At 40.5% G+C, this 26,592-nt stretch overlaps 1 protein-coding gene across 1 annotated transcript; it reads left to right on the forward strand.

Annotated features, from left to right (window-relative positions):
* Positions 1 to 26,384, forward strand: aldh1a2 (aldehyde dehydrogenase 1 family, member A2). The gene is made up of 13 exons (XM_039795480.1): positions 1 to 210; positions 9,142 to 9,246; positions 10,262 to 10,402; positions 11,104 to 11,233; positions 13,536 to 13,597; positions 14,393 to 14,521; positions 18,147 to 18,260; positions 21,126 to 21,228; positions 21,871 to 22,055; positions 22,179 to 22,343; positions 23,682 to 23,839; positions 25,168 to 25,242; positions 25,479 to 26,384. Exons 1-13 carry the CDS (start codon positions 94 to 96, stop codon positions 25,549 to 25,551), a joined length of 1,557 nt encoding a protein of 518 aa, XP_039651414.1. The 5' UTR covers positions 1 to 93; the 3' UTR covers positions 25,552 to 26,384.
* Positions 26,385 to 26,592: the final 208 nt, after the last annotated feature.

Genomic DNA, 26,592 nt, shown 5'->3' on the forward strand with positions numbered 1-26,592 from the left:
ATAAACCCAGGAAGAAACCCAAAGTCCTAATCAGAAATCTGTTGAAAAAACCCCGAGAGGCGCAGCAGGCAGACTAGTGGAGAGACGGCCGCGATGACTTCCAGTAAGATCGAGATCCCCGGAGAGGTGAAGAGCGACCCCGCTACTCTCATGGCATCCCTCCAGCTGATGCCTTCACCGGTGCCCAACCCGGAGATCAAGTACACCAAGGTCTGTTTCTCTCCACACTCTCGCCGCAGACCGACTCGCTTTGAGCGCATAACGACTCAGCTGCTGCTCGTAGCCTACATGTCTGCTCGTGTTTGTATCTTTAACCAAAACTTTTAAAAACTTTTCGTGTGTCGGCAACTGAAGCTTAAGTAGCCTATCAGACCGTGTAGCTCACTCAGAGCTGGAACTGATAAACTTGTCCGGACTAAACTTTCTAACAGACCTGATACACTGACAATTCAAGTCACGATGAGTCTCTTCTCCGTCCACGTGCTTAGTGTAGCTCTGAATTAATTACTCAATAACCCCTGGACAAGATCATTTAAACTAAAGAAGTAAATAACGGACATAAGAAATTTCTTTTTTTTGTGTCACACTTTACTTGATTCATAAAAAGGAGATTTTTACATTTTCAAATTTGAGTCATTGCATAAACCTGTTATTAGGATAAAGACGGATAATTGATTTTGCAGATAATTTAAGCCAGTCATAACTGCCACAAAATAGAAAATAGTGTTTTTATCAGGAGGCGAAATAACGTATTAATAAGGGCGTGTCATAGTTTGAACTTGTTTAGGAAAGTGTCTTAAAATTGATGTAACACTGAGTGGACAACTTTATTGAACTATTATTATAAAATGTTGTATTTTTTTTCACACTGCACCTGACCAACATCCTTTCAGGTTATTGCATGGAAAGCCAATTGATAAAATATATTTTTTCAATTAAAGTCGCCTAACAAAGGGATATAAAAGTAATTAAAAGGAAAGGATACTTATACAAATGTGAATTTTACAATATTGGAACAAAATCCTATTTCTTTCATTGTTTTTGCATTATGATTGTAACGTTTCACTTCAGCTTGATTGTGGTACATAAAGAGTCATGCAGTTCTTAATTTAATTGATCTTTGATTGCTCACAATGATTTGAGGTAGCCTATCAGTGGCAAAGGCTGAGTTTGTGTATAAACAACACAACCCAAATTCATTCTTTATTTTTAATGAAGGATTTTCTTTCACTGACATCAGTAATTACAGCATTAAATCAGGCGTTGTCTCATTATTATATGACAGCATGTTTGTTTAGCTAAAAAATGGTTTAATACTAAAATGCTCACAGAACAAATGTGTTATCAGAGCAGATACAGATCGTCCTTTAGTCGGAAGTATGTGGGTGGGAGAAAAGGGATGCAGAAACAGCTGGAGAAAGCAGCTTGAGTCAAACAAAGAACTTCATTTGAGTCATGAAACAAGCCATGTTGCAGATATGACTAAAAAATATGCTTTCAGAGAGACCATCTGGTGAGGAAACTGTATGTAAGTCATATATTCTGGTTAAATGCTTCAACATTTTCTCACAATAAAAAAACATAGCAGTATACTATTATATAATTGAAGCAATCATCAATCAGTAAATCACATGCTCTTATTTCTCATTAAAATGTTTGAGCCTTCACTTTGAATGTGAGTTTTGACCCATCACAAGTCTTGAATCAGTTACACACATGTTGAAAATAGCGCTCATATAAAATGCCTGTTTGGAAACATCTCTGCAATGTCTGCACACATTGGGACACCTCGAAACAAATTTAAGTCATAAGTTAGGGGTTCCTAATGCATACTGATTCATTTTGGTTTGAGGTGTCATCTTCAGCCTTAGCAGCCAGGATGTAGCCTGCTGCAGTTCTGTTGCTACTGAATGAGTCTTTTAGCTGCAGAACAAGTGTTTTTATGATTACCAAGATGAAAGGGCACATCTCATAGAGGTCAGATTGATGATAGCCTGGTGTAAGTTCAGCTAGAGCCAGGGCCGTTTTTTAGCCTGCTATATTAGCGTCGGCTTGTAGAAATAATATGTGGGCAACTTGGGTGGTTAGTAGCCCAGAGGTTAGAAAATGAGACTAGTAGCCCAAAGGTTGCCAGTTCAAAACTCTGTTGAGATGGCACAAAAATTTGGCTGAATGACACCTAGCTTGGTAACCCAAAGGCATATAATAGGTTTTGTTTCAACATTGGTGGGGATACATATGAAGTTGGGGGTCTGGTGGTCCTCCCCAAGAAACACTTCATTTCCTGCATTCTGCTGAATTTGTATGCATCAATTTCTGTCTTCTTCTACATCAATTAATTAATGGTGGAAATGCCTTTGTTTAGCCTATCTAAAGACACAGAGCCCTCTTTCAGACTCTGGTCTCTGGATGAGACTAGCTTAGGGAAGCGGCTGTACGCTGCTCTTCATCAGAGATGGAAAACCCAAACTACGGCAGAAATACACGGAGAGACAGGTCTGCTGCAGCAGAGCGCATCCATTTAAATCAACTGAAGCTGCTAAACTGACCATGGAAGCCGCGCTGCTCACCTCTATTTTTACAGAGACAGTTAGACACAGAGCTATAGACGGGTGTGCTTCAGAGCTCTGTGTGTTTGTGCCTGAACAAGACGAGAAGACGGGGTGAGCAGTGGGTGACTTTGGAGGCGGGCTGTAGGCTGCCCACCCAATTTGAAGTAAGAAACGGTACTAGTATTTTCTGTGTATATTTTCATAACTTTTGATTGGGTAGGCAAGATGCACATTTCATTTGGGTGGGCTAAGCCCACCCCTACCCCTGGCTACAGCCGGCCTTGGTCAGTGCTATAATAATTGCTCTGTGTTAACATATACCTCAGTGTTTTAAGTGCAAAGGGCACATGCTGCTGGTACACCATAAAGAGGACAGTACATGTTGTATAGGCTCTGTCGTGTTAGTGCAGAATGTTAGTTAAAGGGTTGGACACAACAGTGTACAGAGGAAATTTAGGGAGCGACTTGGTGAATTAACCTCAAGGAATTTGGTTCATCAAGTCCCTGTTGGTTTGGTGGACATAGGGGGCAGAAGGGCCCTGATTTATGGGAACCCCTGGCGTGGGCTCTGCTCACACCCTGTTACTGTTCTCCACCCCACTGACTGCAGGGGAAACAACCAACACTGTTCGCTGGCCTGTAGGGCGTGTGGATGGAGCTGCAAGCTTCCAGACACAGATTCTTTCAGATATTGTTTTTACACTAATACATTTATTTTTCTGCAACATGAAGGCAATGATAAGCTTTTCCTAACTTACATTTAAAAATAAATAAATAGAAATCTTTGTTTTGCAATGCAAAGATTACATATGAGCGACCCTGGAGACAGAGATATGGCTGTTACATTATTACAAGTATTATTACTTAACAGGTTTGCTTCTATAACACGACCATGTCATAAAAAATGGGTTATTGCAGTCAAGGGTTGCTCCTTGTCCTTTTCACCGAGTCATGAACTTCTCACCGTCAACGACACGCTGATAGTATCAGTAAAGCTATCTTCCCTTTTGTGTACATCTGTATAAGCTTGGAGTTCTTTTATTGGTCTATTGATATCTACATAAACAGAATTGGTAGTCTTCATACACCCTTTCTCTTTTAGCTAAAAGCTTGAGTAGGAAAGCTGTCTCTCGATTGTCCTGTCCCCTACCCCCACATTTCTATCGCTAGAAGGCTCCAACAGCTGGCTTACAAGACAGAAATAGTTTAAAGGTTGATAGGACCACGAAGGAAGCCATAAATAAGAGAGCCATGATAGCTATTTATTGATGTTTTCCACTTGTGGTAGAAGTGAAGAAGAGAGACTCTGATTTATGAATAATTAAAGCAAACAGAGAAACTTTTCCTGCGCTTTTTAGTAGGTGATAATTCTGGCCTTTGGGGTTTTTCACACCATTCAGTGATAATGACTTGTTAAACCAGACACTTAGTGGGACAAATTTTACTGGGAATGGAAATAACTCTGCTGTTTTACTTAGAAGGAGCAGTCTGTAAAATGTTTTTTTTGTGTAGTAAAAAAACAGCCCGTTGTTTTTTGCCCTTGAAAGTTTCCACATTGACAAATGATTGCAGTTTAGCTGACTGATAAGAATGTGTAATAAAAACAAATCTGCATTTTTAAAATGGTGTTTGTAATTCCAGTTTAGTTTTACTGTTCTTTAATATAATTATATTCTTTAATAGGGTAATAATGTGGAAAATAGTGCTACAAATATACAAAACTAATAAAGACCAGATGGCCTTGTGCATTGTCTGAGTCACAGATCTCTTAATCTTATCAACAGTTATACATTTTCTTTGTTTCTTTGCTCATGGTGGCATTAGTGCACTTTCACCCCAGGAACTTTTGCAAAACCTGTCTGCTGAAGACCCAAGTATTTGTAAAGCAGTCTATGCAGAGACATCCACTCAGTTTGGATGAATAAGAGGCTCCATCAATCTGTCACTGATTGAGATAGCACAGATGGAGGCTCGGGGCTCCCCGATGCTAGGTGCTGTCCACCGGGGTGTAAATTATGACCCTGTCTCACTGTGTGGGTTAGTGGCCCTGCCTCGCCAGAGCCTGACCTGCAGTTCTGGAGTTTTTCACTTCAAAACCACCATCTTACTGCGATCAAGATCAAACAGAGCCAAAGTTAGGGGATACTGTGCAACTAAATGATTTATCACAACGAGCACAGCAAGAACTCTTCCCCCTCCTCCTCTGCCTTTGCTTACACAATCTCCCTGTTCGCACATACATGGCCACATACTCTCTAAAACACATCTCTTTGATTGTGACAGGGTAAGTGTGCACTGCCATTAATATGTCCATTGGTGTGAAATGCCTACTTGTGCTGCAAGTATAAATTATCATCTTAGCAGACACGTCAACATCATGTCCCCTGTCTCTTAATCACTGTTTAAGGAAGAGCAGTGACAGCGAGGTTACCCTGTTAACTTCCCATACCTTCAGTCTGTGGCCCTCTTGACAAGGAACGTGTAAATCCTTACGGTGTCATTATGAAAAACACTTGGCTTCATAAATCTGTTGGAGTATAGGCTCTTTTCACCAGCGAGCACAAGACATAGCAGAGACAAAAGTGATTTTCTAGATGTTTATTTGTCTGTGGAAAAGTGTCACATTTAAAAAAAAAAAAAAAAAAAGACTTCCTTTTTGTCCACTGATCCCATGAGTAAAACAACTGTTCTTTAAACATTTCCCTGACCTGAGATACAAAGGAAACTTTCAAACCTCAGATGTTCCAAGGGAGTAAAAAACCCAGTAGAGAGAGGAAGTCCATTTTTATTGTTCATTCATGAAAATCAAACTGTGTATCACTGTTGCCTGTTAGCAATTTGGACATTTCATCAAGATTGTAGATTAGGTTTGGATATATTTTGTGTACTTAATTTTATTTTTATTAAAGCTGAAAGGTGATGTGTTTTTGATGAATGATAAGATTGTTTTCTGGCATTTTGCTCAGATATTTGAAAATGGAGGTTTTGGGATTGATGGACGCTGATTGGATAAGTTACTGACTTAATTACTGTAAAATATGCCTTTATGGATAAGAACCTGCTCAAAAACGTTGTCAAACTGTTGTATTCAGCTGTAAAAGCTTAATATCCCCTTTGGGGTTTTAAAAAGGTATTAATAAAGTAGCATCATATAGGCCTGGAAAAGGTTTTAATCTAAACGGTCTGATACTCCAGTGTTCAGTCTCTCTGACTACTGGTAGAAGTGCATTTCATGGGTGCATCAACAGAAAAAAGTGAATAAGAAGTTGTAATTACAGCCTCATGTTAAATTACTGTTTCTCACATAACTTAAGAGTCAGAATGAAAAACTTTAACCACTTGACCACACACACAGACGAGACAAAGACGTTTGCCAGTCAGTGACAGCGAGGTCGCCCTCGCCAAACCCGGGAGCGCAGGGTGGCATTGTCTGTGGGTGTGTGAATGAAAAACACGAAGGCTCCATGGTGTCAGACATGTGGAGAGGAGTAGGAGAAAAAAACACCAGCTGGTCTCCACTTTCACATGCTCTCCACTCACTTGTAACAGTAGTAATTATAAAACTTTTGAAACCCATCCAGAGAGGAAATAGAGGTCCTGTGATAGGGGAGGATATGAAACTTCCTGCGCAGACGAGTGTTGCAGGTGCCCGGGTAGGGTTTGTCTGGCTGTGGAATCTTGGCGCACACACACACACACACACACACACACACACACACACACACACACACACACACACACACACACACACACACACACACACACACACACAAATAAACCCTTACACTCCCCCTAAAACCCCTCTCATACCAACTCAACCCACCTCTCATTCCCCCCAAAGAACTGAGTAGCATTACATATTCCTTCAGCCGTTAGCATTTGAGCTGTGAGAAGAAGCAAAGAGCCAAACAGATGTTTTGTTGGCTGCAGAAAGTATTTTGGCATTTCTTACTTCCTGTTACAGAACACTCCTAAAAAATGAATTATCCCAAATAAAATCACGCAAAGTTTTTTTAACATGAAAAAAATAAAGGACATAGACATCAGTGCAAGATTTACAAATCATTTTTAGTTTGTATAAAACGTTTTGTAACGGATGACGATGATTAAGACACCTGCATCAAATGGCCAAATTAGCCAACGAACAAAAAAAACCTTTAAAATGTTTGTGTACATCATGTTTCATCTTTTTATTATCCCCATGGTCAGGCTCTCTCTGGATGATGTGATTGACAGCTTTTGCGGAAAAGCCTGGGAGTTGCTAAATGTTTGCAGCTGCCCTGTGGCCCATGCAGTCTTGACCTATATGCTTACTGCTTAGCTCTAATCCACATCAGGCCTCCTCGTTATGCGTCAGGCATCACAGATCACAGCTTTTTGTCTGTTCCAATGCATTTTTTAATTAATGCAGCAGCACATGTTTAAAACTTTTAAAAGTTGTACTTTAAATGGTTTCATTGTGAGAGCAGAAAATAGTTTATTTTGAAAATGTTGCCATCATTTGCAGTTTGAGGACACCAAGTTAATTCTGAGTGCTCATTGACAGTGCAGATTGTAATAAACATGAAATAAACATGTGAATTGATAGTGACGACCCCGCAGGGAATGGGAAAATGGAAACACGATTTGTCATTGTAAAATGTGCACCCTTGCACTTGCTTTTCCATTCTTGTGTTCTTTGCCCCTCGTCCAAATGATCCTAAAAGCAATTTTAAGAAACCTCGAGAGTTGATATACGACTCAGCACTGTCATCTTAATCAAGTCTCTCAAAGGAACGAGACAAAAGTCTAACACCAGTCCGAGCCCAGAGAGAGGGCCGAGCCAAACGGCGGCTGACAGTTGTCCTTTTCTGGCCGTGATTTAGGTGGCGGCCTGCTCCACTGTTCTCGTGCTTCATCCGTTCTCCTTTAGCAGCGTCTTGTGAGAGGGGTTACGCCATGCATAAAGCTACCCATGGTCTGCATTCTTGCTAGGACTGTTGAGGCTGTCAGGGGGCTCCTGTGATTTAGGGTGCCCCAGTTCAGTGGCCCCTATAAATTTAAAAACTAATTCAGTGCTCTACAGGACTTTCTGTTTTTGTAGCTGGCCCTCTGCTCCTTATCGTTACTGACAATTTTATGAAGTGCTCTTAATGAGCGTCAGATTAAAGGTGGCCTCTGATGGAAGGCGCCTAAGAACACTGTGCGGGGAGAGAGAAGCCACTCCGGCCTTGTCTATCTGTGTGTGTGTGTGTGTGTGTGTGTGTGTGTGTGTGTGTGTGTGTGTGTGTGTGTGTGTGTGTGTGTGTGTGTGTGTGTGTGTGTGTGTGTGTGTGTGAACAGTACAAAGGAAACTTAGAGGAATGAGTCTGTAACGTATGGTTCTGTGGGGTGGTACACACAGATACTGAACACCTTAAATGTCTGCATGTGAGTTATTCATACACAGAGACCACATCATGAGCCTCCGAGCCGTGGGAATGAAGAGGAGGAGGGAGGTAGAGTGATGTGTTTGCTGCGGGTCCAACAGTTTTCAGACTCCCTGGCATTTTATACCAACCCGAAAGTAAACACGGGTAACAGTTTACAGCCAATTAAATAGTGCTTAAAGCCTAGCGTTTATGGAGGTAAACATGTTGGAGAGTTTAGGGAGGCTTAGGCCAGTGGGATACTTGAACCCTGCTCTCAGGTTTGCTCTCAGTGCATCTGAAGTCCTCCAAAGTAGAAAGACGGTAAGGGCATATGTATACACAGAGGGATTTGTGCCAGCAGATGTTCTCTTTCCACTCTATCTATCAGGCATACTGACAGCCATTAAAACAGTGTGTGAGTAGTATTCCTAATGGATCTAAACATGTCAGCTTTTTCTTATGACTTAACTTGCGTAAGATATATTTTCCAATTTCAAATCACACCTTGCTTACCAGCGTATGAAGGGTTTGCTTTTATTTGTTTGCGACATAATTCTCAGCTTTGTGACTCTGTAAACATTTACTTTTCTTTTGGTCTTAATAGATGTTGAATATGTCCTGTTTGGAATCCCAGGCGGTTGTTTAACGGAAGACTTGCTTTAACGCATCACAGAAACCAAGCACGGCACGTGTTTTATGATCTTGTAAACGAGCAGCGATGTTGTGAAACGTGTGTCTGTGCGCTTGGGGGTGGGTTGGTGGGGGTCTGGTGTCTGATAGGGATTTATCTGCACCCCCCACCCCTTTGTCTGGATGGTGGAGCACTCCCCAGAGAGCAATGCAGGACAGGCTGGAATCTCTGTCCAGATTTCCAGAGATTCTCCCATATCCCTTACACAAGAGCCTGGAAGAACTGGGACTGTTAGTCTTTCACAGCCTCAACTACAAGCATGTGATGAAATGATTACTTAACATAGCATAAATATTTAAAAAACAAAAAAGTTAGTCATTCTCTCACTCACATCCCACTCAAGCTCGTTTGCAAATTGTATCTTTGCAGTCAAATTAAGTCCGTTTGAAAAAGGTTTTAATAATCAATTTGTACATTTTGAATTAAATTCATACAAAGGAAATAGCATTTATATCATTGCATTCAGATCTTTTATTGCATCTGTTTACTAAAAAAAAATTTCCTGCAGATTTTCATCAACAATGAGTGGCATGACTCTGTTAGTGGGAAGGTCTTTCCTGCCTACAACCCAGCTACTGGAGAGCAGATCTGTGAGGTCCAGGAAGCAGAAAAGGTAAATACTCGACAGCATGGCATCTTTGGTCCGTCTTTTTCAATGAAAACAGGGTTATCTCACGTATAAGTATCAATACAACACTATATAAATACTCCAGGTAAAAGTCTTGCTTTGCTTTCAAAATTTTACTCAAGTAGAAGTATTAGTAACAAACTCTGTACTTAAAATATCAAAAATAAGTACTCGTTATACAGAATTCCCCCTATCAGTGTTATATTATTTTATTATTGGATCATTATTATTGAGACATTAACATGTAAGCAGTACTTTAATTTATAGTTGGTAAACATGGAGCACATTTTAACTACTTCATATACTGCTGATTAGTTTAATCAATAACAATGCATCATATTTTGTAAACTGATTATATGTTTTGTGTGCAAGATCTTAATCTGAAAAGTAAATAAATGTAGTGAGATAAAAAGTACATCTCCCTCTGAAATGTAGAAGTAGAAGATAATCTTAATTGTACTAAGTATACACTGATTGAGCAAATGCACTTACTTTCCACCCCTAGATAGTTTGATATAGGGCTGGGCGATATGGAGAAAATCAAATATCACGATATTTTTGACCAAATATCTCAATATCGATACAGCAACGATATTGTAGTGTTGACTAATGGAGCTTTCACAAAATATTTACACATTGAGATTTTTGATAAATAATCATCAGTAATGTGGATATAATGACTAAGTGGGTAACGGCAAATAATAGAACAGTTACAACAGTCTGGTAAGTTCAGAAAATGACATAACTCTACTGTAATGCAGCCTTTAAAACCAGGAAAAGACAACACTTATGTCATATCATGATATTATGATATCCAAAATCTAGTCTCATATCACGATATAATATCTATATATTACCCAGCTCTAGTTTGATAATGAGATTAAAAAAAGGAAAAGTACGCTAAAAGAAGTTATAAAAAAAATACATTGTAGAAAATATTCACATATGCCACTGGCATCTGGATCAGGTTAGATAATTAATATGTTTCTTTTTTTCATAGGCTGATGTTGATAAAGCGGTGCAGGCGGCTCGCCTTGCCTTTTCTTTGGGCTCCGTATGGCGAAGGATGGACGCATCTGAGAGGGGGCGTCTTCTGTCCAAACTGGCTGACCTCGTGGAGAGAGACAGTGTCAATTTAGCAGTAAGTTATATTGCTATGTCTCTGAATTAATTAGTCAAAGTAAATAACTTTTTTAGTTTAGAGAGGCTAAGTTATTATTTGGGTATAATAACAAAAAGTCCTCTTATCCACTTGATTGTTACCCTATTTGTGTAATTATTTTTAACAGCACTGTAACGGCACATAAACTCTATAACAATTATTCCTTTGTCTCTTTATTTCATTTTACACCACTTGCCCCTGTGTTTGAAAATACTCACAAACTTGCTTCGTATGGGGCAATTATTGTAGCAAAACTATTTGCAAATGTGTGTGTAGAGTTGTGTAACTATATCTCAATCTGTAAGTGCGTACTCTGTTTTGTCTACACATTTACAGATTTATGTACACATTTACAAATCTCAATACACTTGCAAATGTAAATACAGATTTTGAGATTTTTTTTTAACGCATTTCCAAATCTGATTACGCACAAACACGTTGAGATACAGTTGCACAACTCTCCACACACATTTGCAAATAGTTTTGCTACAAAAATGGCCCCATAGATTTGCCTTAAAGAGAACATAACTGTAACTTAGGGCCTGTATTTGTAGTTTAGTATTATCTTAGTGTCAAATTTCACCCACGGGAGAGTGTAAAGAGTGGAACAGTATGGAATTATGTGAGGATCACAAGGTTATATCACATATTTTTTAAACGTCTCCCCCGTCTCTCTTCAGACTATTGAGTCACTGAACAGTGGGAAGCCTTTCCTGCCCACCCTGTTTGTGGACCTCCAAGGAACCATAAAGACACTGAGATACTTTGCTGGATATGCAGACAAGATCCACGGCACTTCAATTCCAATGGGTAAGATCCCTCTTTGAAAGTTTGAGACAGCAGAGTTTAAATGAAATGGACAAAAGGCAGAGTGGTGGTGGGATCCCTAGCTTATTAGTTGGGCTGGGTATCAAACCAAAATACTTTGAGAATCGACTGAATTGTGTCTTCACTAAGTATTAAAAATGATAGTACCAAAAGTTGGTTTCTTGGTCAGATTATGACGATCATGTGCCTTGATTTAAATCGTAGTTTTGTTAATTTTTCACAGACACATTCCTTGTACAACAGTTTGTTATAATTGTGCATTAACATGCTCCAGGGATAGTCCCATTTCCCGAGTTGGGAAGTTGTTCTTCCGACTTTGGTGTGTTCATAAGCTTTAAGTTGTAATGTGGAAACAACATGGACGCTAAAAAGTGGTTGTGTTGTATTTTATTGCTCAGAGTGTTAAAACAGCATGTTGATAGCTGTTTCCAGTATTTATTTCCTGTTTAAAGCTTTATATAGGTGATTTGTCCCAGACTTGTTGCTGCACCAGTACATTTCTTAAAACCAATAAAATATTGCTTTACCTGACTTGTTATCATGGTTAATGCTAATAAATAACTTTTCTAACTAATCTAGGTCACTTTATGTGGACCGCAACTTGACATGGACGTGACTTAATAAAAACTTTCTTCTATCAACCTAACATTTACTTTTTTACTACGAAAATTGTGTACCAACATTTTCGCCAACTTTCCGAATTGTTCACGGAACTTTTTCCAGTTGGGAAATTTTTTTTGCAATTATTCTGACACCACATGAATGCAGCATTAGACAAACGCAGATAGATGCATTTCAAACCTGTATAACTGTTGTTGTTGTTTTCCGCTTAGGGGCAGTGGAAACAAGCTGTAAAGACTGACATATCATCCCCTTTAGCTGCTAAATGCTCCACTATCACCAGCTAGTTACTAACTGTGTCTGTCTGGCATATTTAGTTGAATGAAAAAAAAAACACACTTTAGTCAGCAAAGTAAAGTATAAAATTGGTGATCAATCCAAACACTAACCATTATTGTCCTGAGGAGGCTGCCACCAGTGTTGCCTCACTAAGGCAGTTGAATTTGTGAGGGAGGAAGAGGGGAAAGTTGGCTGCCTGTTTCAACAGGAAGCACAAAAAATCACAATAAGGGAGAGGACATGGGAAACCTCCTGATACCACCGTATTGTCCCTCTTAAAGCTTCTCTTGTACACTGCTGCCAAACCAACCGCAGTGTGCATTTTGCCAGGGTTTTGGTTTAAGCTTTATTGCTCTAGTAGACTTTCAGAGGAAATAAACAAGGGTATTCCTGTAGCCTTTAGGCTGTCTGTGAGTGAACGTGTTGGTTCACCTGTCAGGATGAAGTGCAGGATATTTATCATCAACAGCCTCTCAGCATCTACCCATCTTGCATGGTATGCTGATATTATTGTGTTAAATTTGGATCACAGACTGTGTGAAATGAATGGGGAGTGACATTATGTGGAGCACCTTTGGCTACACAGTTTGGTATAGTTTACACTGTTGGTTCCAAATTGAAATATAAGTCATATTGCTTTCAAACAAACCTTGCAGATACTTGAGCTCCTCCTGAAAATCTCTGTCTAATAGGTTTATAGTTTCATTCTCCAAACAATAACAGTTTTGAAAGACCCAACATCCACTTTGGAATTAAGGAAAAAGTTTGACTTATGAGAATCTGTACTGCAGTTTTGTGTCCATTGTCATACTTCTGCTGCATCCCATTGAAATTATTATCTTGGCTTGTCATCTACCATTGGTCATTTCAGTCCAAATGGAACATGAGGCAATGTTTCAGCAGCTGACGACTGTTGTAACAAATCTATATACACATTTCTCAATATCAATTGTTTTTGTGGAGAATGAAAAAGCATGGCACACCCTCACTAAGTACCTCCTTTTACTTAAGTAACGCAAGAGGAATGAGCAAACATTTCCAGCATAACACCCATCTCTATGACCCAAAACAGTTACACACATGCCTGTGCTGTAGGAGGCTTGAAACAAAATGTAATCTCTCACCGGGGTAAAGCACCAGGAATGTTGCGTGTGGATTCATTTACAAATTAACATGTTGAGTCAACAACACTGGGGGTATCAGGTGGTAACATTTTTCATCTGTGTATTTCAGGCATTTTACAAGCTTTAAAAAGCCAGAAATAAATGACCCTGTTTTCTTTTTGTGTGTGTGTGTGTGTGTGTGTGTGTGTGTGTGTGTGTGTGTGTGTGTGTGTGTGTGTGTGTGTGTAATGTGTGTGTGTGTGTGTGTGGTTCTTCCACAGATGGAGAGTATCTGACATTTACCAGATATGAGCCAATTGGAGTTTGTGGACAAATTATCCCTGTGAGTATAACCCTTCCTACATGTGACATTCATGATGGATACAAGTGGACATAAAAGCTTGGAGGGGAAAAAAAAACAAGAAAAACAGATAACAATTAATTGGCTGAGTTTAAAAGAGATGTCATTGGTTGTTAGTCTGGCCTGTTTGCAGAATTACAATCTGGATTTTCCAGTAATTTCCTAACAGTCACTGTTTATATGTGTGAATCCTGCTGGTAAGCCCCCAAAATGCTAGTGAGAGTGACTAATAGAGAACAAGAAGTGAGATGCAGAAGAGCGAGCTGAGGGATTTAACATAGTGGGTTTGAGGAAAAGAGAATGGTGAGAATAGAGGAAAAGATCAAGGAGAAAGAGACACTGTTGATTGTGCAAGAGTGCAGAAAGCGTGTGGTTCTGTGTTGAGCCCCATGGGCTCCTGTGTAAAGCAGAAATAACACAGGCCTGTGTTTTGTACAGTGATATGGGTCTATTGCACATGTGTTGCAATTTCCCGGCTTTCTCAGAATACTGTGGGAAGAGAAAATACTGTACAAGTGCCGAGAACATTTTCTCACTTGACTATGTTTAGACAGAGTGAAAATGAGAGTAAGTGACTTAAGAGCGATGAGTTATTGAGCTTGACTTGTGACCACCCAGTGTGTCAGTCAGATGCATGATGTCTTTTTCCTGTGTGTGTGTGTGTGTGTGTGTGTGTGTGTGTGTGTGTGTGTGTGTGTGTGTGTGTGTGTGTGTGTGTGTGTGTGTGTGTGTGTGTGTGTGTGTGTGTGTGTGTGTGTGTGTGTGTGTCACGCACAGTGGAACTTCCCTCTGATGATGACAGCATGGAAGCTGGGTCCAGCAATCGCATGTGGAAACACTGTTGTCCTTAAACCTGCTGAGCAGACACCGCTTACCTGCCTCTACATAGCAGCTCTCATCAAGGAGGTAAATGACAGAATCTCTTTGCCAACCACTCATGTGTTCACAAGGCAGTATGCCAACATTTCGTTTGGGTAGTCCAAAGTTTATTTGAAAGGAATTTGGTTAACTCGTCATTATCGCATTTTGATAGCCCAACAGACAACACATTTGTAATAGTTAAAGGGTCAGTTCAAATCTAATATTAAAACTAATTCAATCAATTCAGATAATTGTATTGGGGCTATACAGTCTTTGTTTATATCTAGTTTCAACCAGCTGCTACAAATACGTAACAAAAAGTAGCTAAAAGTTAGCACAATTGCTAACACCTTATAAAACTTAATCATAATATAATCCTAAAATAGTGCTTATAGTGCTTATATGGGTCTGGTTTAGTGCCAAACTGAACACTTTAAAGGTCCCATGGCATGAAAATTTCACTTTATGAGGTTTTTTAACATTAATATGAGTTCCCCCAGCCTGCCTATGGTCCCCAATTGGCTTGAATTGGTGATAGTTGTAAACCGAGCCCTGGGTATCCTGCTCTGCCTTTGAGAAAATGAAAGCTCAGATGGGCCGATCTGGAATCTTGCTTGTTATGAGGTCATAACAAGCAAGGTTACCTCCCCTTTCTCTGCTTTGCCCACCCAGAGAATTTGGCCAACCCATGAGAGAGAGAGACATCATGGCTTTCAAACGAGAAAAGTTGCAGTTGGTCAAGGCCACACCCCCACTCTCCACCTAGCCCCTCCCTCTCTCCTCCTCAATGGCTACAGACCCAGAAATGGCACATCCTAAGGAAAGCTCATTGTGGGACTGGCTCTAGTGGCTGTAATTCTGCACCAAGGCTGAATTTCGGGAAAGAGACTTCAGATTAGGGGACCACTAAGGTCTATAGCCCCTTTGCAAACACGTGACCACGACCACGTGACGACGCCATGACGGACGGCAGAATCACCGGAAGCACAAGCTAAACAGTGTAGTAGACAAGCGGAAAGTTTCATTAGTTTCAAATAAATAACACTTAATAAACTGTAATAATACTACTACTATTGCTACTATCTTCTTCTTCAGACATTGTTTAAATTCATCTCCCCTGGTCCCTGTCTCGATCCTGCCGGTAGCTAGCTTGCCCCGCTAGCCGTTAGCTGCCGTCCGGTGAGTGTAGTCAGCCAGGCTTCTGTGATAATCATCCCAATAACAATACATGGAGCGGTGGTGGTGTGGCTATGTCTTCCAGTTACTGAAGGCTAGCTTTAGCTTGCGCTTGGAGCAGCAGGTTCATCTGCCTGTTGCCCCTCTGTCTGTCTCGTTCTTTCCAACGCTTGTGAGGCTAGTTCTTCGTCTGTATACTCGGATTCGAATAAATAAGGACGACCATCAAACTCAAAAGGCTCTTCCATGTGTTGTATATCTGCCATGTTCTCCATAGTTGCGTTACTCCAAGCTTCTTCCCTTGTAAACAAATCTGCCCTTCACTCTTCACACACTACGCTCCGATCGGCACACTACTGTTTACCTTTTCCTGCTACAACTAGCAGCTAGCACTACTGTTTTTTTTTGGGGGGGGGGATACACTTCAAGACGTGACATGACATGTCCTCTGGAGGACATAGCCACACCACCGTGAATTGTTTTTGGGATGATTATCACAGAAGCCTGAATACCGTCCTGTGAATACACTCACAGGACGGCAGCTAGCAGCTAACGGCTATCAGCTAGCAGGGCAAGGTAGCTACAGGCACGTACCGTTGTTCACTGGCTGAGCCAATGCATCTTTCTAATGGATGCCTGAACGTATCCCAGCTCTGGGAAATAATTCATCACACGTTAATCCATGCAGTAAATCACAGAGTGTCTATGATTAGTATTAACCACACATAATGTAACATCTAGCCATCGTCTTATCTGTGATTATATTCGCTGCTGACCGGTGGATATTACCGTATGGGTAGGCAGCTAGCGAGCAGTCCAAAGCTAGCAGAGTGATATGGCTCTGGCTGCAGCTAGCTGGTCGGCTAACCGGGGTAGGAGCTCCGCAGACCCACATTTAATTCAGTTGTTTGGCCTTTTTGAAGCTAGTTTCCGTGCCATGTCATCTTTAATTTAAGCAATATTTTTTGTATGTGTGTTAAGTTAAATGATCAAGGGAACGGCTTACGTTTTGGGATATGTAAGTCACTGAATAACCGATGATAATTATGTGGGACCTGTTAGCAGGAACAGCTGGTTAGCACGGCAGCTAGCTGGGTGAGGAAGTTTTATTATTATTATTATTTATCAGTCATTTAAAACAGAAAGGCAATACATATACATGCTTGTGTTGGTGAGGATTACTCTGCAGATTGTGTATGTGAGAACAAGAACAGCGAACACACTCGTTTGACTCATAGGTTTGACTTGCCGTCCGTCTACAGAATAGCTCTTCCGCCGTCCGTCATGGCGTTCATAATTCGCGGGAGTAGAGTGTGACGTCACGTGCAAAGGGTCTATATAAAAGCATCCAAAGAGCACCATGTCATGGGACCTTTAAACCAGGCACAGACTACTGAACTGCTGAATGAGTTGAATGGTGATGTGAAAAAAGTGAACAAGCTACTTAGTCAGTGACTTAGAATCTTTAACTGGCCCAAACGAAACATTTGGAATCAGCAAAGTTTAAAGTCAATAGGAAGATAAATATCACTGCGTACACATTTCAAAAGAGTAATGACACACAAAGCCCAGGACGAAACATAACTGTCATATAAGCACATGAAATACGATTTTAGGTAGCTTAAAGGTTTGATTATTTCAAAGCTCTGTCAGATCCAGAGTGGGGCTTCTGTAGCCTGACAAGCCAGAACCACATCAAGATGTTGGGTCTGGGAACTCTCCATTGACGGAGCTCAATCCGAGGAGCGGGATAAACGGTTGTCTTTCCCTCTGCACGCAATAGGATAGTGCTACAACCAGGCAGAGCAAGGAAGAAGGTAGCGAAGCTATTGATAGATTAAACTTTTGCCGTATCCGGTCGGCAAAATTCCGAACACATCTTCCTTTTTTAAGAATGACTTCAGTGCCGTTCTTTGTTCTTTTCTCAAAGAAAAGCTTAACTCCAAGTCTTCCAGAAGACCGCTGTTCCCAGCAGCAGCAGACATAAGCCCGCCCACCGACTCTATACACACGATGTGATTGGCCTGACCAGAGTTTGGTTTTTCCAGCTCGCAAGTCAACGGAGAGTGCCTAGACCCCCCTAGCTGCAAATTAAATTTGCTGCCACTAGGGTGCGTCTAGATTTCTAGGCTAGGGGTTCTGTGTAGCAGTGCATTGTAAATGTCAGTAGCATGAGGATTAGCGAGTTGTGTAAAATAGTACGGGTAAACACATGAGTAAGTTAAACAATATAGGAACAATGCGGAATGTTAATGTAAAAAATAAACTAATCACGCTGTACAAATCTCAGTCTACACATCCTCCCTGTCTCCCCACTGCCCTCTCTGTCCTAGCCTCTTTCTGGAGACTATCTGTCCGTCGCCGTCGTCTTTTTGATGTTCTCTGCTGGTAGGGAGGTTGGGTTGGGTCTGGATTCCCCCACACTGCCTGTGGTTTTGCTTGGCTCTGCTGTCATCTCCACTAAAGCTGGTTTCCTCTCATATTGTTTTGACAGGCCGGGTTTCCACCGGGAGTCATCAATATTTTGCCAGGATTCGGGCCAACGGCAGGAGCTGCGATTGCTTCGCACATGGGCATAGACAAAGTGGCTTTCACAGGATCAACCAAGGTACTTTTCTCTAATAATGTGGCTCAGATCAACAGCTGCCTACTGCTCTTGCTTTGCTTTTGTCAGCTAACACAGTGACACAGTGACCAACATGTGCAGAGCATAAGAGCAGGCTGGGTAATTAGGGGACGTTGTGTGCCTGTATTGAAGTCTAAATGACAAACAAATGGGGTCTTACATAAACTGTGTGCCCTGTCATTACTTCTCATGACAGGGGGCTCTGATTTTATCTGGCACACATGCACATATTTGCGCTGTCAAGAGTAAAAAAACACATCTCTGTGAAAACACTGCCGCATTTTCCTTCTGCTGTCTTTGCTGTATTAATGTACCTTCTCAGCCTGTCATTGAACTTACTACCAGGATAAACCCTTGTAACTTTGCAGAACAGGGGAGCCGTTAACGGAAAGCTAAAGCATCAAAAACCTACCATGTTAGGTGTTGAGCGCTCGGAGGTGTTGCGGTCTGAAGACATTCCTCAGGCAAGAGGGAACAGCCAGAGTGACAGCAGATTAGTTTTTACTGCAGATCATTTATAAACATCTTTTATTTCTAACTGCAAGCTAACCCCTCTGCTTAAACTATTTACATTAATCCTAATGTAGAATTTATGTTTCGATGTGACCAGCCTGTATTTCACATGTATCTTTAGTAAATGAGCCAGGTTTATGTAATGTTCGGATTAGCCTTGTGGTTTATGGAGATGTCTGTTTTGTCTCTGATGGTGTGTTGGAGAGGCAGTGTGTATATGTTGTGAGCAACCTCCGATAAGCCCACACAGGTATAGGCATCACAGATTACTGTCCCTGATGAGCCAAACAGACACCGTAACAAAAGCAAAATTAGACAGCATGATTAGAAATATATATTTATCCTGTGTATGAATGGCACTGACATTATGTCTTTATGATTTTCCAGCACAGTATAACCTAAAACATACATTTTCCTATTCCAATCTCTCACACACACACAGACACACGCAATCAGTGTGTGCACGCGAGCTTGCATAAATGCACCTTCTAACACAAACATCTTCTTTGTTTTATCATCTCGTCTTGATTGATCATTTCCTTTGTGAGTGGCCCAGTTTTTTTTTTTTACTAGTTTTCCTGTTATTTCATGTGATCTGGAGTCAATTACTGAGAGAATGAGCCAGTGCTGTAAGAGACTTCTGATGCCCAGACAGTGAGTCACCACACTGTAGTAGCAGTGGTGGGGGAATACTAGCCACCACAACATCTCCTCACAGGGTGGAAGGTGGTGGTGTATCTACAGGTGGATTTTAGGACCACAACCCATTCTTGAACTCACTCACATGTGGCTGTGACTCCACATGGAGGAGTCTCGCAGCCCAGCGTGTTTCCTTTACCCATGAATAAACACACGCTAACCTCCCCTTAGTCAACCGCTTTGTGTTTCTCATCAAAGACAGACAAAACACATCAGAAACATTGAAGCCAAGTATTGTGTTGTTTTCATTCAGCTTCGGTACCAGCCACAGCACAGCATTTGATTCTGTTCTATTCTGTTCTGTGTGTCTTAGACACAAGATAAGATGGAAGATGAGTCTTTTCCATGTTGGAGGTGGGGGCTTTTCGGTTGAACACCGAGAGGGTATTTTTCCACTTTGGCTTGTCAGTTCTCTCGGAAAATAGGAATAGGAACAGGAAGGTGAACACTTTGTTAAGGGTGTAGGGTTAAGAGGGAGGTGTGTAAGATTTCTCAGGCTTGTTATCTTTTGAGTTAATACAATATTTCACAACATGAAAAAAATATCAGTTAAAGCTGCTGATTCGTTCCACTGTTGAGACTCAGTAGTGACTCATGAGAACATTTTTGAGAAAATATCAGAGAAAATATCTTGTATGAATGCAAATTACGATGAATGATGAATAAGGGTGGACTTATAATGATCACATCATTACCAAGACTACCGTATTCTATCAATTTTAAAGTCAAAATTCAGCATTTTGGGAAATCTATTTGACTCCTGAAACATTGTTGAGTTGTATTATTAATCACAGTGAACCTCACGTCTGCATTCACTTTTGTTACTGTTACTTCAACGTTCTAACACATTGACATTGAGTGGAAACAAAATACATACTTTTCTGCTCTTAAACTGCCTCATTATCATGACAATGTCATAACATTGTAATGAAGAAAAAATGAATGCAGATGTGATGTTCACTGGGATTGATTGCACAATATAAACAAGTCAGCTAATTTATTTTCATACCATAAGAAAAATAATGAAAATCAAAGGCTACCAGGAACAGTAGAAAAAATGCCTAAAAAAATCTAAAACGTTATAGGATGTGTTTGAAAATGGTCAGCAAAAATGTAAAGTATACTTGATTTACAGTAAAGGAGTTAAAACTTGCAAAAACGCGTATGGTCCTTTAAAATGAGTTGTGATTCCCTTTAGTGAACTTAGCAAGCAATGCTGTTCTTAAATGTTTTATTTATTAGTCTTCATTTGTTTACGTCATATTAAGTAGAAATAGGGATGATAGAAAATCTCTTTGTCTTAAATATTGACACACCGGACCGGATTTCATACCGCCATCAGATAGTTACATCCCCACCCACACACCTTGTGGTTGCGTCTTCCTGCCCGTCATTAGACATCAGATGCTGTTCCCGGCTGAAACATAATTTTTTGCCTGTTGCTGTCTCCAAAAACCTGTAATAGATATTCATTCTGTGTGTTTGCACAACTCATGTTTCAGCTGGCCTGCCGGTGCATTCCCTGTTTGGAGCTAACCAACCTCTTTAAGCTATTTAAGAGCTCCAGCAGATTTACTGATCTGGCTGCAGTTCTGCATTTCTGTGAGTAAACCCCAGATCTCTTTCCTTCACTAGGTTGGCAAGCTGATCCAAGAAGCAGCTGGGAAGAGTAACCTAAAGAGAGTGACGCTGGAGCTGGGAGGAAAGAACCCCAACATCATCTTTGCAGATGCTGATTGTAAGTTTTCATGTAGCCTAATGTTTTATTCAGTGCTCCATTTACCCATCACCCTCACTAGGTTGTCCAACACTATCAATGTTTTGTTTATCCATGTGTCCCATTCTGAGGACCTCCAGTCTGTGGATAAACACACATGGACTAAGATTCTTGAAATGCTTATAAGCTTTGTAGTGCTATGAAAACCTGTGGATGGATGGGTTTCATATGAATTCTAAGTGGCTCACCAAACGGGGGGTACCGAGGCTTTCAAATGCTTTCAGCAGCCATGAGAGGGGCTCCTAAAGGCCTGTAAATCAGGAGAATGGACCCTGACTCAGTCGGGTGCTTCAACCGAGACCCATAAATCACAGGGGTCCGTTAACCCTTCGTGCGCAACAGCAGGGTCCTGTCTCTCAGGTGTCAGATATCAGTTTTGCAAAGGATAGCTCCAATAAATATTTGGGCAAATTTTGTAAGAATATACTACACACACATTTTTTTTACCAAATGAAGTTTTTGCATGTAGATGTGATAATTTCCGTTGACATTCAATTGTGACTCATTTCACTTTTAAGAAAAAGTTAATATTTCTTATTTAATAATTAACCTTTAAAATTTTTTTTATCTAACTATTGATTTACTAAAATCTCTTTTCCCCAGTGGATCTAGCTGTAGAACAGGCCCATCAGGGCGTGTTTTTCAACGCAGGCCAGTGCTGCACGGCAGGCTCTCGCATCTTTGTGGAGGAGCCCATATATGATGAGTTTGTTCGGAGGAGTGTGGAGAGAGCCAAGAGGAGGATAGTTGGCAGCCCCTTTGATCCCACCACTGAGCAGGGTCCACAGGTGAGGTCAACAGATCTATAGCTGTACCCCCCTTTTTCTTTTACTTTCAAAATGTCTCTATCTTTTTTATTTGTCTTCTCTTGTCCTGGCCTCCCATATAATGTCCTTCCTCCACCTCCACAGATCAGTCGGGAGCAGCAGAATCGTGTGTTGGAATTTATCCAGAGTGGTATCAGTGAAGGAGCCAAGATGGAGTGTGGAGGCAAAGCTCTGGGCTTGAAAGGGTTCTACATTGAGCCCACTGTTTTCTCTAACGTGAGGGATGACATGCGCATTGCCAGAGAGGAGGTATGATTATAATAAAAGAACACAAGATTTTGAAAACTAATGCCTGTGTGAAAAGCAGTGGTTGGAAGAAGTACTCAAGTAAAAGATATAAAAATATAACTATATATATAATATAAATATATAGATATAAAAATACTCCATTCAAGTCAATATCCTGCATTTAAAACTTTAAAGTATTATCAGCAAAATATACGTAAAGTATCAAAAGTGAAATTACTTGTTATGTAGAACCCATTTCATTTTATTGTTTACATATAGCCCCTAAGCAGACGTTAATGATGTAGCTGGTCGAGGTGGCGTGAATTTTAACCACATACTAAGCTGTTGGGTCTTTTAATAGCCCATAAAAAGGCATCATAATTTATTTGTTGATCTTATGTATTGCATAATCTGGACCTGCAGGGTAACTAGTAACTAAAGCTGTCAAATACATGTGAAAATGTACAGTAATTCACTCTGAAATGTTTGTGAAGTAAGAAGTAGCATGGAATTGCTATCTCCCACGCGGTATCTCCAACGTGCCGGATGTCCCTTTCGTTATCAGAGTTTGATATCAGAGTATCAGTTTTATCTGATACCGGTGCCTACTCTGTATTTTTTAAACGGTTCCGATGCTTAAACAGTTCTCGCACCGGTACTTAAAAAAACAAAATGAATGGCAACAGTGTTTGCTAGCCTACTTGATATGCAAGATTTGCAGTTGGCATTAAATTACTAGACTTACCTGAAGAGGAACGGCTGTTGTCATCATCATTATCATCTGTGATGTCCACCACCACCACACTGGTATGGCCTGGTCTCTCTTCAATTTGTCCGGTGAGGCCGACATTGGCTGCTGCTGTTGAAGTGCTTGGCCTTGCGTCACGTAGGTTATCAAACATGGTGCATTGTTCGGCTTTCAAATAAACTCCATGTCGCCAGATGTTTCATCAAATTCGACGTGTTACCTCCCTTGCATGACGCTGGTTTAAGGCATCTGTTGCATGTCACAGAGTCTGCATCCTTAGACGTGAAATGCAGCCAATCCTTGGAGCGTTTTGCCTTTGGCATCTTCATTGATGCTCTCACTATCAGTTCTGATCCACAAGTGTGCTGAGTAGCGGCACTGACGTCACTCAAGTTGACACCGGAGCACCAGGGGCCGTTAAAAAAAAGTCAGGCACCGAAATGAGGCACTGGAATTTTCGTTGTTATTCGGTCTACTACCGTTTACGTCGGAACTGGTGCCCTATTGGCACCACGTTTCAGTACCCAACCCTAGTGACTGGTAATATATCAATATAATATATATACAAATAAAGTAAATTAATTAACCTGCATATTCCTATCTGTTTACAGATTTTCGGTCCAGTCCAGCAGATCATGAAGTTCAAAACTATCGAGGAAGTGATAGAAAGAGCCAACAACACAGATTACGGTTTGGTTGCTGCTGTATTCACCAACGACATCAACAAAGCCATGACCATATCCACAGCCGTGCAGGCTGGCACTGTCTGGTAAGTTTTGTGCTGGGTTTCTTTAGCTGCAATCAATAATATTTTTCATGTGGGACGTATCAACCATTTCAGACTCGTGCATCCAGAAACTGTAAACTGGCAATGTGCCACTTCACTATCATTACACAAGCCACAAAGACATGTTTTCCTTCCTTTTTTTCCACTTCTTTCCCTCAGCTCAGACATTTGAGATTTAAAAATACTGAAAGCAACATGCCAGTGCAAGACAAAAGCGCAAAATGTAAATGTAAACTGACACCCTAATTTTATAATTTGTATAAATGAAATGATCGTTCAATGTTAGTTCTTGAGTTCACCTAAACTTGTTTTGTTTCTTTTGTAATTATCTGCAGATGGCTATGAGTATGGATAGAGTTATAGCTAACATAAAGCATCTGCCAAGAATGTTTCACCACTTGTCATACTTGACTGCAATCTTCTAGCTGAAGAAACATTTCTCTACCTTGTCCTTCATTCTTGATGCCGCCCAATCACCACCCCACTTCTGTCGAGGGTTTTGTTTGGTACTTTGAGAAGGACCAAACCTCTTTTTTCACTATGTTTTTCTTCCTAGACAAGAGGAAATTATGATTCCCTCACAGCTGATACTGACCACAGTAATGTAAAGATATTTGGCATTGACTTCAGACTACCAGGAGTCGTCTCCTGATCTTATAGATATGACTTCCATGTCTGTTGATGGCAACCTCATGGTGATGACAAGACTCCAGGAAGTTACTAGTCCCAGCCAAGAAATGGTCCGGCACTTAACTCCCTGTAACACAGCAACATGTTGTTTTTACATTTATTACACATATGTCGAACAATTCCTTTAATCCATCAATGAGTAAAAAGGTTGAATCTCAGTGTTTCAATACAAAGCAGCACATTTTCTCTCTTCCATCTCCTCCATGACCTGACCTCAAAAAGCTACATTTACTTAGTTAGAATCTCTGTTCCTCTCATTTTTGTCAGACTGAAAAATCTTTGTCTTCAGGCTGCACCTTTCCAATTCCTTCGATCCCAACATTGTCCTACTTCTACTCTACCTCAGCTTCAATCTTCTTAGCATCCATTTACTCTTTCCTTCCCAGGCTTCTGCAGCTAGTAAATTCACAAATATACAACCTTTCAGCTGTGTTTTCTAAACAAAAATGGAATTATGTTGTTAAATCCAGAGGGTTTCAAGAATAGCAACAACGATAACAATGAATCAGCCTTACTGAATGCAGCTTTAATACTTTGGGACAAAATTAAGCAGCATTTTACAATATCAAAACACAGGAGTCAAACGCACAAGAGTGATCGATGTTTTGTGTATTTCCCAGGATAAACTGCTTCAATGCTCTCAGCACACAGTGTCCATTTGGAGGATATAAAATGTCTGGCAATGGACGTGAATTGTAAGTATGACTTCACTGCCTGCCCCTGAATATAACTTAACCACAATATTACTTATATTGACTTTGTGTTTTGAAAACCTATTTTCCAAAATTGCTTAACATTCCATAACTTGGTCTAAGAGGATATTGCAATATTTTTGCCTCAAGCAGTGTTTACACTATATTTCAATGCTGCTGTCAGCGTAATAGTTTAAACAAAATAGGCAGCGTTGTAATTTCCTGTTTTCTGTTTTCAGGGGAGAAAGCGGCTTGAAGGAGTACTCAGAAGTGAAGACCATCACGATGAAGATGGTCGCCAAGAACTCTTAAGGCAGCCACACTTTCTTGGGGAGGAGGTAGCGTCTTCCTCATCACTGACCCGCCTCTTGTCAGTCCGTCCACGGTGGCAAACGACAATTACTATCAAAACTAGTTATCTCCACGGTAACTACAGGCTGTGTGTGACCACTCACTGCCCTCCCAGTTCCTCCATCAACTCTGCAATGCTCGCAATGGACAGTCAGCTAATCCCTGTCCAGCTATCTCCACCTGCCTTGAGTTTGTGGACTCTCTCCAGTCTAACTGAGTACCACTGAACTACCCCCATAATGTATACCTCCTCCACTAACTACACTAAAGCACTCACAGAGACGATGGGGAGGCTGTTCTGACTGCAAACCCCAATAACAACACCCCCCACCCCCACCCCCGAAATGCTGGATGCTCAGAGACTCAGTCGCCCGCACTTGCAATCAACCCTTTACTAGCAACTTGTCATGTGTTGGGAGGCAGTTATTCTTTGTACTGTGCGGTATGATTGTCAAAAAACCTCATGTTTCATTTTCTTGGTAGAATTTATGCAAGCATGTCAGCTCATTCAAGAACACTGATGTTGTCAGCCTCAGATATGAATGGATGAAATGTTTATTCAGAATTAAAATGGATTTCTAATTGTCTTTGTTTATATTTTAGCTTGTATGACTTAACACTGTATGTCAACCTTTGACTGATGTAAACGTGAAGATTTTAATCTCTTAAAAGCATTTTACTCTCACCTGCTAAAAGAGGAGTAGATGTATTTTCAACATTATGTAACTGATTTTCATTGATGTCCATCTATGTTTATGTTTATACTATCATATGCTATAAAATTATAAAATGACCATAGTTTTTTTTTTTTCAGTAAAAGCAATTTTTTTACTGGAAAATTGTTTTTTGTTTACTACATTATTAGAACTCTCTCTCAAGAGGTCACACAATTTAAAGTTTCATTCAGGGCCGAGATCTTATTCTACACATCTTACATTAATCAGTTGGGAGCTAAAAAAAAGTGTGCTGCTGAACCTTACAGAGCTGGGTCAAACACATTAA

This window comes from Perca fluviatilis, chromosome 3, assembly GCF_010015445.1.
Source record: "Perca fluviatilis chromosome 3, GENO_Pfluv_1.0, whole genome shotgun sequence".
NCBI lineage: Eukaryota > Metazoa > Chordata > Actinopteri > Perciformes > Percidae > Perca > Perca fluviatilis.

Excerpts from the sequence above, each read along its gene's own strand:
- aldh1a2 (XM_039795480.1), top strand. The coding sequence starts at position 94 with ATGACTTCCAGTAAGATCGAGATCCCCGGAGAGGTGAAGAGCGACCCC. Across the intron at positions 9,247-10,261 it reads AGGTCCAGGAAGCAGAAAAG|GCTGATGTTGATAAAGCGGT; the intron begins GTAAATACTCGA and ends TTTTTTTCATAG. Across the intron at positions 22,056-22,178 it reads CCACTGAGCAGGGTCCACAG|ATCAGTCGGGAGCAGCAGAA; the intron begins GTGAGGTCAACA and ends CCACCTCCACAG.